The sequence below is a fragment of the Dromiciops gliroides genome, chromosome 4, assembly GCF_019393635.1.
Source record: "Dromiciops gliroides isolate mDroGli1 chromosome 4, mDroGli1.pri, whole genome shotgun sequence".
NCBI lineage: Eukaryota > Metazoa > Chordata > Mammalia > Microbiotheria > Microbiotheriidae > Dromiciops > Dromiciops gliroides.
In genome coordinates, this window is record NC_057864.1 from 251,927,816 (window position 1) to 251,940,444 (window position 12,629).

General features: G+C 42.2%; 1 protein-coding gene across 8 annotated transcripts in view; it reads left to right on the top strand.

Moving 5' to 3' along the window:
- Positions 1–12,629, top strand: part of DAAM2 (dishevelled associated activator of morphogenesis 2) — a 164,965-nt gene that overhangs the window by 99,850 nt on the left and 52,486 nt on the right. For 7 of the 8 annotated variants that reach the window (XR_006356387.1, XM_044003732.1, XM_044003734.1 and 4 more), the window contains one exon: positions 2,197–2,399. Coding sequence is in view for 7 of the 8 variants with exons in the window: in XM_044003732.1 (XP_043859667.1) it covers positions 2,232–2,399 (168 nt within the window). In the remaining variant the exon portion in view is untranslated. Of the gene's footprint in view, positions 1–83; positions 124–2,196; positions 2,400–12,629 lie in introns of those variants that run through there. The other variant, XM_044003733.1, reaches the window with a different exon arrangement.

Sequence of the window (12,629 nt, forward strand, 5' to 3'; positions counted from 1 at the left end):
AGAGATCGAGCGCCAGTCTCTTCCTTCCTCCTCCCATTAGCCCACATCACTTCCTGACGCCAAAGAAAAGACTCCTGGTCTTGCCCTCAAAGACCTTCGCTTCATGGGCGGAACTCTTCTACAGTAAGTCTCCAGCAGGTGGCGTCATTCCAATCGTTACAGCCTCTAGTTTTCTCTTCTGTCTCCCACCCCCACCTTTCTTTCCCCTGCCCTTAGCATCATTCTAATAGCAATACTCAGAATCAGACAGGGATGCATACATTTCAGCGAAGGGAAATGGTATGAGCAAAGGTAAGGATGGGCAAAGTGTGTACCAGGGATTAAAAAAAAAGTGTCCTTGTCCTAAGGAATGGAGGAGGCTGACCCAGCCAGGTATTCTGCCATGTGCTGAACAGCACTGGACTGAAAACAAAGTCCAATTTTGCAAGCATCAGAGTATATTGGATGAGGGACACAGATCCCCTTGCTTATTCTAATGTCATGGAGGAAGCAAAATGAAAGCTGAGAAAAACTGAGGAAGGAACTGGTTAATTATTGGTTTTTAGTTGTACTTAGGAAGAAAGGAAATAAACATTTTTAAGCATATACTATGTGCCAGAGCAGCTAGGTGGTACAGTAGATAAAGCACTGGGTTTATAATCAGGAAGACCTGAGTTTAAATCCAGCTTCAGACCCTTACTAGCTGTGGCAAGTCACATAACCCTGTTTGCCTCAGTTCCCTCATCTATAAAATGAAATAAAGAAAAAAATGGCAAACCACTCCAGTATCTCTGCCATGAAAACCCCAAAAGGGGCCACAAAGAGCCAGTCATAACTAAAACGACTGAACAACACCATGTGACAGGCACTGTGTAAAGCACTTTGCACATATGATCTCATTTGATCCTCAAAACAATCTTAGGAGATTGGTGCTATTATTATCCCCATTTTAGTGTTCAGGAAACTGAGGCAGAGAGAAATTAAATACTATGCCCAGGATCACACACACAGTTATGAAATATCTGAGGTCATATTTGAATTCAAGTCTTCCTAACTCTACACCCAGAGTTCTATTGATTGTGCCACTTTGTTACTACCTCTGCGAGCATCTTGTGGAAAGGAACCATGGTTTCTCCATCAGATTAGTAGCTCAAGTGTGGGGACATGATCTTTTCTTTCCTCTGTATCTTACCTAATGCCAATCACCTGACTTTATATAGGAAGATCCCTCAGTTCAGAGAGCTGACCAACAACAACAAATAAAGAGTGATTTAGGGATGTGAACAGCTGATGTTTGATATATATATATAAATTTTTTTTTTTTTTTGGTGAGGCAATTGGGGTTAAGTGACTTGCCCAGAGTCACACAGCTAGTAAGTGTTAAGTGTCGGAGGCCAGATTTGAACTCAGGTACTCCTGACTCCAGGGCCGGTGCTTTATCCACTGCGCCATCTAGCTGCCCCCTGATGTTTGATATTAATCAAAGCATCCCTTAGTACAAAAAAATAATTGGGTGGAACTGTTAGAATCCCTGCCCCCATAGATTATTCGTACTAGATAGAATTAGGATGAAGAAGGACACTACTCCAGAAACTATATTTCAAAATCAAACCCCCTTTTTCACTAACCACATTGCTATCCCACTAAAAATCATTACCAACTCAGGAATTTCAAAGTGAATCAAGCAGTGGGTTCAATGGAAATTGGATAGCCAATTTTAAAAAATCAAATATGGCCTATGCCCTTCTTTATCTCCTTTAAAGGGTTCCCTTGCGGTCATATTTTTGTGAAGAATTCTGAGTTTGTCTATTGCAAGAAACATTAAGGTAATGAAGTAGAAATATCTTTGAATGGAGACAACCATGAGCTCAGTGATCAAAAAAATGGTACCATGAAGTCATTGTCCCTGGAAAGAACCTATTTATTTCGTGCCCTACTTGTTATTCTAGTAACTCCCCCCAAACTTCCTTCCCTGGACATCACTACCCTCTGTGTATTGTCTCTATTAAACTATAAGATCCTTGGGGGCAGGGGCTATCTGACTTATATTTGCATCCCCAGTGAGGGATTGGGTTTGCTGAAAGGATGTCCATAGGGCCTTCTAGTTAGAGACCGTGGCAACATGGAAGACAAAAAAACCTTTGATGTTGATCTCTAATCTCTAGTACTCTCTGGCTTGGGAACCTTCTCACATATCCTCTCTTCTCTCTTTCTCAGATCACGATGAGTAGATAACGGTGCTCCAACTGATCATGGCTCCCTGGAAGAGGAGTCGTCATGGCCTGGGCTTTCTCTGCTGCTTTGGGGGCAATGACATCCCTGAGATCAACCTCCGGGACAACCACCCGCTGCAGTTCCTGGAGTTCTCCAGCCCCATTCCACCTGCAGAGGAGCTCAATGCCCGTTTTGCAGAGCTTGTGGTCAGTATCTCCTGAAGGTAGTAAAATGGGAGGGGTAGGGAAGGGCTCCTAGAGCATTAGGAGAATGGGAAGCTCGGCACTAGACTGTTAAGCAAGAAAGTATGAGAGAGGGGAAGCTAGGTGACACAGTGGATAGAGCACCGGCCCTGGAGTCAGGAGGACCTAAGTTCAAATCTGACCTCAGACACTTGATACTAGCTGTGTGACCCTGGGCAAGTCACTTAACCCCAATTGCCTCCCCCCAAAAAAAAATTAAGAAAGAAAAAAAAAGAAAGTATGAAAGAAAGGAGAAGAATGGGGGGGGGAAGGGAAGGAGAGGGAGAAGGACCAGGACAAGGAGTTATGTTGAAAGACAGAGGAAAAGGTGTTGGATATGGACAGTCAAAGGGCCTGGATTTGAATCCCAGTTTTGCTACTTGTTAGCTATGAGACCTTAGGCAAGTCACAATTTCTCTGGGCCTCAGTTCCCTCATCTATAAAATGGATACCTCTAAGATTCCTTTTAGCTCTAAATCTATGAGTCTATAAGTAGGGAAAATAAGAAAGACCTATGTGAGAGGGGCTATACACTCCCCAACCCAACTATGGGCTGATAAAGGTCCCTTTAGCATTGCTGGCAGAGTTAAGCTAACAGGTTGGAGGATCTGAATGGTTCCCTTGGGAATAAATCTTTCCACTGGGTACTGGCTCCTGCTTAGCCCTGGGCTATAGGGTGGCAGGGCAGATGACTTGGATTTCTGGGAAATCATTCAGTTACTAAACTTGAAAAAACTTGCTAATAATTGAACTCTTGTCTTTTCTTCTCTCTGTGTGGAATTTCCCTGGGACTCTCTGCAGGGTTGTTTGGGTATGTTCATTGCTGGCAGACACCAGAGGGCTCTGAACTAGGAGAAGTTAGCTAGAGAATATGAAGGGAGTTCACATTTTGCAACTAGGGTACCATGTTAAGGAGCCAAAGGATTTTTTAAAATCTAGCCAGCCAAGATGGGGTAGAAGGGTCTAGTAGCCACACTTATGATCAGAAAGCAAGAGACCTAGGTTCTATTACTAACTCCAACCTGACTTGCTGATCCTCTCAGTCATTACCTTATCCTGAGTATTATCTCTCTATCACCCTGTATTGGGTAATGGTAAAGAATCACGGGAGCTAGATGGCACAGTAAATAGAGCAATGGGCCTGGAGTCAGGAGGACTCCAAAATCTTTTGTCAGACACTTATTAGCTGCGTGACGCTAGGCAAGTCACTTAACCCTCTTTGCCTCAGTTTGCTCATCTCTAAAATGAGCTGGAGAATGAAGGAAACGGTAAGCCATTCTTGTATCTTTGCCAAGAAAACCCCCAAATGAGGTCAAGAATAGTTGGACACAACTGAAATGACTCTATAACAACCAAAACCAAATTAGTAGAAACAGGAAATAGGGTTCTGTTCCTAGGGAGAACACAGACTATTAGGAAGAAAGGATACCCATCCTTGTTTAGCAAACAAGGTCTTCTCTCAGGAAGCCCCCAGTTTAATAAAGGAGACAGGAAAGAAACTCAGGAAATGGACACAGTGGCTGGCATAGAAATATCAATACAGATTAATGTGTTTATAATAAGATCCTGATAATCTGTTCTAGCAGAAGGGAATGTAACATAGACAATCCAAAGTCCTTTATATTTGGCTTTGAAATATGCTTCTCTTTGAATATGGACATGTTAGATCTAGGAATTTGTAACATTTCCAACAAGAAATGAAACAACTTCATAAAGGCTCAATTCAAAAGAAACAGGAAGGGGGGCAGCTAGGTGGTGCAGTGGATAGAGTACCCGCCCTGTTGTCAGGAGTACCTGAGTTCAAATCCGGCCTCAGACACTTAACACTTACTAGCTGTGTGACCCTGGGCAAGTCACTTAACCCCAATTGCCTCACTAAAAAAAAAAGAAAAAAGAAACAGGAAGGATTGCTTTGCCTCTGAAGCTCTACTGAATGGTGGGAATGACAAGCATCAGGGTAGCCTAGATGAAACCCTTACTAAACTCTTGGTTTTTCAGTCTCATCCCTTTCCTGAGGGTAATCGATCAATCCATCAATGAGCATTTATTAAGTACCCACTGTGTGCCAGGCACTGAGCTGAATTCTGGGGATACAAAAAGAGGCAAAAGACAATCCCTGCCCTCAAGAAGCTTACAGTCTAACAGAGGAGACAGTATGCAAATATATATATAAAACAAGCTATACATAGGATAAACAGGAAAATAATTAACAGAGGGAAGGCATTAGAATTAAGAAGAGTTGGGAAAAACTTCTTTGAGAAGGTGAGATTTTAGTTGGGAAAATAAAATATTGTGGTTTAAAATAGTATTTTAATTTAAAAGACCACTTTCCATTGGAAAGAATAATTCAGTTCCATCCAACAAACATTTATTAGGCCAGATGTTGTAGAGAATGCCTATGGTCCCTGTTGTGGGGAGGCCAAGGCTGGTGGATTGCTTGGTTTTAGGAATTTTGAGGTATAGTGGGGCAAAAGCCAACCAGGTGTCCAGTACCAATGTGGTGAACCCTGAGACCAGAAGGCCACCAAGCTGACTTGGACTGACCAAGGAGAAGTGGATAGCCACAGGTCAGAAATTGAGTAGGCCAAAGCTATTGTGCTGATCAGCAGTGAGATTGGGCCAGTAAGTAGGCTCTGTCTTCCTAATATAATCTTGCCTCTCTTCATTTGTGCATGAAATTCCCCATGCCTTGAAGGGCCTTGTCCCACATACCTTGCCTGTTGAAATTTTTCTCTTCCTTCATATCCCAGATGAGGTGCTTCAGTCTTCCCTCCACCTAGAAGTGATTCTGTCCTCCTTAAACAACAGTTAGACCTCCCCTAATACAACTGATTATATTCTAGCTTGGACTCAGTGAAAGACTCAGTCTCAAAAAAACAAACAAAACAATATTCATTAGATGCCTTCTCTGGGCCAAGCGCTGTGCTAGGTGCTAGAGTTAAAAAAAGTGAAAACGGTCCCTGTACTCAATGTACCGATTCAAACAAAGAACCTGTTATAATGTTTTGTTTTGTTTTTTAAAGCCATAATGAATCAGATTAACTTTCGCTGTAAATAAGTAGTTAGGAGATACAATGCCAGAAATGAAAAGAAAATCAGAGAATTCTCTTCTGTCTCTGTTTAGTTCAGTGAGTGTTTATTTAGAGCCTAATATACTTACTAGCTCTGTGACCCTGGGCAAGTCACTTAACCATGTTTCCCTCAGTTTCCTCATCTGCAAAATGAGCTGGAGAAGGAAATTGCAAACCACTACAGGATCTTTGCCAAGAAAACCCCAAAATGGGGTCATGGAGACTCAGATACAACTGAATAACAACAAAATGTACAAAGCAGCGTGTTAAGTATTAGGGATTTTTAAAATGGATGAAAAAGGCATTATCCTACAGTCAAGGAAATTACCATTTATTAAAGATTGAGACAGAGTGCAACAATAACTATAATCCAGGTTAGAATAATATAATATAATAATTATTTTTAATTTGATTTGAGTAGGAAAAAATCCTTTCTAGGTAGAGAGAAGACTGAAGTACCTGACCTGGGATATGAAGAAAGGGAAAATTTTTCAGCAGGCAAGAGATGTGGGAGGAGGCCCTTTGAGGCATAGGAGTTTGCATGCATTACTGAAAAGAGGCAGGATGATATTAGAAAAATGTTTGGCTAAAGAATGAGAGTTCTTGAAGGGGAATACTTTGAAAAAAGGCCAATAGCGTAAGTCAGAGCCAATTTGCGTACATCCTTGAATGTCAGACCAGGAAGTTTGCATTTCATTCCACAGACAGTGCAGAGACATACATTTTTTTTTTTTTTAGTCATAGCTGTGTATTAATGTTACTTTGACGCATTTGTGGTGGTTAAGGAGACCAGTAAGGTGGCTTTTCCAGTTTTCCTAGCTAAAGGTAAGAGGAGCTTACGTTAGAGTGGCATTAGGATGGTAAAGGAAGGGAGAGATGCAAGAGACACTCTGGAGGTGGAATCAATTGGACTTGACAACTGATCTAATATGGGAGTTGAGAGAGGGATAGGAGTGAAAGAGAATTCTGAAGTTAGGAGTTTGCAAGACCAGGATTATGGCAGTGCTATTGATGGTAATAGGAAGGGAAGAGTGACAGGTCTTGAGGAACAGTTGGTGAGTTGGGGACCTGTTGAGTTTCAGGTGTCAGTGGGACATCCAGGTGAAATGTATCATCCATTAGGCAATTAGTGCTTCTGGGTTGATATTCAGGGAAAAGATGAAAGTTAAAGACAAAAGTTTGGGAGTCATCTAGACAGAGGTGACAATTAAAGTACTGTGAGCAGCAGAAATTGCCAAGGAAGAAAAGAAGAGTGGAATGCCAAGGACAGAACTGTGGGAGATAGCCACATTTATGGGCAGAAGGAACTAATGGAGAGCGAGTAGTCAGAGAAACAGGAGAACAAAAAAAGAACATTATCGTGGAATTAGAGAAAAAAAAAGTATCAAGAAGAAGGTGGAGTTGGTTAAGATTGGTGTATGCTACAGAAAGGTTCAGAAGAGGCCACTGGATTTGACAACTGGAAATCATTGGTGATTCTGGAATAAATAATATCAGCTGAGTGGTGAGAGTGGAAGCCAGATTTCAGGGAGTTAGAGAATGAATGGGCTGTGAGGATGTCAAGGTTGGCAAGTGCAACAAAAGACGTTTTACTAAGAGGATAAGGGAGACTTTTTTTATAAGCAAGTTAAGTCAACAAGCAGTTTTTATGGGCATACTATGTGCCAGGCACTGTGCTAAGCACTAAACATCCAAAGAAAGACAAAAGCAGTTCCTGTCCTCATGAGTTCACAGTGTAAACGGGAAAATAATATGTAAACAACTTTGTGCAGACAAAATATATACAGGGCTAATTGGAAGTAATCTCAGAGGGAAGGCACTAAAATATGGGAAATTAGGAGAGGCTTCTTGTTAAAAATGGGATTTTAGTTGAAACTTGAGAGAAGCCAGGAGATAGAAATAAGGAAGAAGAGCATTGCAGACATGGGGGAAAGCCAGTGGAAATGCATAGTGTCAAGTGGACTGTTTTTGTGGTTTTTTTTTCAAGGAATAGCAATGAAGCCAGCATTACAAGATCACAGAGTACCTAGAGGGTAGTAAGGTATAAGCTAGATGACACATGGATAGCACGCCAGCCCTAGAGTCAGGAGTACCTGAGTTCAAATCTGGCCTCAGATACTTATTAGTGTGTGTGACCTTGGCCAAGTCATTTAACACTAATTGCCAAAAGAAGAAGAAGGAAGAGGAGGAGGCGGAGGAGGCGGAGGAGGAGGAGGAGGAGAAGAAGAATAGGAGGAGGAGGAGGAGGGGGAGGGGGAGGAGGTGGAGGAGGGGAGGAGGAGGGGGGAGGAGGAGGGGGGAGGAGGAGGGGGGAGGAGGAGGAGGAGGAGGGGGAGGAGGAGGGGGAGGAGGAGAAGGAGAAGGAGAAGGAAGAGGAAGAAGAAGAAGAAGAAGAAGAAGAAGAAGAAGAAGAAGAAGAAGAAGAAGAAGAAGAAGAATTAGCTAAAAAGAGGATGGATTGGGGCAGCTAGATGGTGCAGTGGATAGAGCACCGGCCCTGAATTCAGGAGTACCTGAGTTCAAATCTGGCCTCTGACACTTAACACTTACTAGCTGTGTGACCCTGGGCAAGTCACTTAATCCCAACTGCCTCACAAAAAAAAAAAAAGAGGATGGATTGGCATGGAGAGAAATTTGAAGAAGGAAGGCCAACCAGCAGACTGTTGCAATAGTCCAGACATCACTACATCAGGAAAGTGGTAGTGTCAGAAGAGACAAGAGGGTATATATGAGAGGTATTACAAAGGTATAATCTGCCAGGGAAATGAGAAATGAAAATGAGAGAGGAGAGCAGCAACTGGTAATGAATGGAGGCAAGATCCCCTAAGAGTCATCTCTTCCTCCGAGCCTGAAAGTGAAGAAGGGATGGGAGAAGACAGAATAGCAATGAAAAAGCTCCTATGTGATGGCTTTGGGTTTTTCAGTAAAGAATGGTCAGGTCACATGCTGAAATCTGGGGTTGGGACCTTGAGTTAAAACCAAGACAATGACTTTAATATAAGTTGAATATAGAAGTGCCACCATTCTGGTGCAGGCCTTCATCACCTCACTCCTGGACCGCTGATCTCCTGCCTCAATCTCTTCCTCTCTCCAGTCCAACCTCCAATCAGCTAACAAATAATCTTCCCTAAAGCGCCAGTCTGACTATGTCACTGCTCTCTTTAGTATACTCCAGGGGCTGCCTACCACCTCCAGGAGCGAACATAAAATGTTCTGTTTGGCATTCAAAGCTCTTTATAACCTGACCCCTTCCTACCTTTCCAGTATTCTTATACCTTACTCTATGTACTCTCTGATCCAGTGACAGGGTCCTTCTTCCTGTTCCTATCCAAAAATACCCTCTCTCCCAACTGCATTTTCACTGGTCGTCCAAGTCAGGAAGGCTCTCCCACCTAATCTCTACCTCTAGGTTATCCAGGATTCCTTCAGGTCCCAACTAAAGTTCTATCTTCTCCAAAAAACCCTTCCTGATCTCCCTTAATGTGAGTATCTCCTTTCTCCTGATTACCTACAATTTCTCTCAGATAGATATAGATAGGTGGATGGATGGAAAGATGATAGAGAGAAAGAGATACATAGATGGATACATAGAGATAGATAGATGGATAGATAGATGATAGATAGACAGATAGATAGATAGATAGATAGATAGATAGATAGATAGATAGATAGATAGATAGATAGATAGATAGATAGATGGATAGATAGATAGATAGATAGTTTATACAGAATTGTTTACATGCTGTCTCCCCGTTAGACTGTAAGTTCCTTGAGAATAGGGATGATCTTTTGTCTTTCTTTGTATCCCCACCATTTATCATAGTTTCTGGCATATGTTATTGTTGTTTAGTCACTTTCACTATATCTGACTCCTTGTGACCATTTTTGGAGTTTTCTTAGCAAAGTTACTGGAGTGGATTGCCATTTCCTTCTCCAGCTTATTATACGGATGAAGAAACAGAGACAGAGTGAAGTGAATTCCCCGGGATCACACAGCTAACCAGATTTGAACTTAGGTCTTCTGGACTCTAGGCCCTGTACTCTATCCAATATGCCACCTACCTGTCTGCATAGTACACAGTAGGCATTTAATAAATACTTGCTGATTTATTGATTGATTGAAGTGCTATAGGAATTTAGATTATGACAATGCTTGAAGGGAGACTTCCGGGGCAGAGCCAAGATGGCGGAGTAAAGGCAGTGAGCTCCTGAACTCATGACACAATCGCAAATAATGCGATAGGAAAATGCTCGGAGCAGCAAAACTCACAGAAGAATGTGCTGAAATCATCTTCTAACCAAGAACGGCTTGGAAGGTCAGAAGGAGAGAGCTGCTGTGCTAATACAGTAGTTGAGCCCAACCCCAGTCAACCTGACACAGATCAAGTCCCAGGAAGGCCTCACCAGAGAAGCAGACCCCCAGAGCCTCTGAATCAGCTGAAGCACCAGTGTTGTCTGGAACTAAGCTCAGTCTGGTTAGTGGGCTGAGCCCTGGGCAGGGGGGGAGACTACAGGGGTCTATGCTGATGCTAAGGCAAAACTTGGATTTTACATCCCTGATGAGAACCAGGAGGTAGGCTCAAGTAGCAGTGGCCCAGGTGGGGGAGGGGCACAGGCTTGGTGGAGCTAACAACCACAACACACAAAGCTGGTTGATTAGCAAGTTGGTCTGGGGTCATCTAAGGACCAGGGAATAGTCCAGGCAAATGAAGAACCTGATTCTCCTTAAATCATACCACCTGGGACTTCTGAAGCTTGGGATACTGCAGCCTGGAAACAGTGCCCCACTTTAAGGAGCTAAAAGTCAAGTAAAAGAAAGGCAAGATGAGCAGACATAGAAAGGACCATAGAAAGTTTCTTCAGTAACAAGGAAGACCGAGGTGCACCGTCAGAGGAAGATGTCAACATCAGGGCCCCTATATCTAAAGCTCCAAGAAAAATATGAATTGGTCTCAGGCCATAGAGGTGCTCAAAAAAGGACTTTGAAGATAAATTTAGAGAGGTAGGAGAAAAAATGGAAAGATAAATGAGGGTGATGCAGAAAAGACATGAGAAAAAACTCAACAACTTGAAAAGCCAAATTGGCCAAATGGAAAAGGAGGTACAAAAGCTTTCTGATGAAAATAATTGCCTAAGAATGAGGATTGAACAAATGGAAGCCAATGACTTTATGAGAAACCAAGACACAATAAAGCAAATCCAAATGAATAAAAAAATAGAGGGCAATGTGAAATATCCTCTGGGAAAAATTGCTGACCTGGAAAATAGGTCCAGGAGAGATAATTTGAAAATGATTGGTCTACCTTAAAACCATGATCAAGGAAAGAGCTTAGACACCATCTTCCAAGATATTCTCAGGGAAAATTGCCCTGAAATTCTAGAAGAAGTAGCTAAAATAGAAATTGAAAGAATCCACTGATCACCTCCAGAAAGAGATCCCAAAAGGAAAACTCCTAGGAATATTATAGCCAAATTCCAGAGTTCTCAGGTCAAGGAGAAAATATTGCAAGCTGCCAAAAAGAAAGAATTCAAGTACTTTGGAGCCCCAGTCAGGATAGCACAAGATCTAGCAGCTTCTACATTAAAGGACTGGAGGGCATGGAATATGATATTCCAGAGGGCAAAGGAAATGGGATTACAACCAAGAATCACCTACCCAGCAAAACTCAGCATAATCTTTTAGTGGAAAAAATGGGACTTTAATGAAAAAGAAGACTTTCAGATATTTGTGATGAAAAGATCTGAACTGAATGGCAAATTTGACTTTCAAATACAAGACCCTAGAGAACCATAAAAAATTGGAGCTGGGGGACATACCTGGGGTCGTGCAGTGGGCGACTGTCTTGTGTCTGAGGCCGGGTTTTGGCTGGGATCCCCCTGGGTCCAGGGGTGATGCTTTGTCCACTGTGTCACTTAGCTAGGTGATGACATCTTTAGGGTTTGATTGAGGGGTGAAGGGAATTCACTGGGGTGGGGGAAGGGCAGAGGTGAAATCCTACATGAAAGAAACAGGAAAAGGCTTATGGAGTGGGGGAAGAGATGGGAGAGGAGCAGGGTAGTAAATGAATTTTACACTCATCAGAAAAGGCTCAAAGACCTTAAACTCATCAGAGCTGCCTCAAAGAGGGACTAACACACACACCCAAATGGGTGGAGTAATCTGTTTAATCTGGGCAGTAAATGAGCCTAACACTCATCAGAATTGACTCAAAGACCTCAATCTCATTAGAATTGGCTCAAAGAGGGAATAATGTACACGCTCAATTGGGTGGAGTAATCTCTCTAACCCTGCAGGAAAATAGGAGGGGAAGGGGATAAAGAGAGAGGGGCAAAAGAAGGAAGGGCAGAGTGGGGGAGGGGACAGACAGAAGCAAATCCCTTTTGAAGAGTGCTAGGATGAAAGAAGATGGATAATAGAATAAATATCATGGGGAAGGGAATAGGATGGAAGGGAAACAGTTAACAATAGAAATCATGAAAAAGAGAAAAGGGGGGAAATTGTACAAAAAATATTTATAGCAACTCTTGGTGGAGGCTAAGAATTGAGTTTCAAGGGAATGTCCATCAATTGAGGAATGATGGAAAAAGCTGTGTTATATGATTGTTGTTGAATGGTCTTGTGCTACAGGAAATGACAAACAGGATGATCCCTGAAAAACCTGGAAAGAATAATGAACATTGATGTATAGTGAAGTGAGCAGAGCTGGGAGGACATTGTGCATAGTGACAGCAGTATTGTTCAATGAGCAATTTGTGAATAACTTAACTACTCTGAGCAGTGCAATGATCGAAGACAATTCCAAGGAACTAATGAGGAAGCTTACTATGCACCCCTACAGAAAGAACTGATAAAAAGAACACTTGTGGATTGTACATATATAACCTGGTTGCGATCTTGTGGAGGGGGGAGGAAAGGGAGGAAGCGAGGGAGAAAAATTTAGAACTCTAAATCTTATGAAAATGAATGTTGAAAACTACCCTAACTGGAAAATAAAAATAAATGTTTGTTGCTAAAAAACAAAAACCAAAAAAACAAAAATTGACAATGCTTGAAGCTTCTTTTGGCTAATCAGTGGATTTTGAAGGATGAAGTAAGGAAAGAAAAGACATTCCTCTTAGCAGA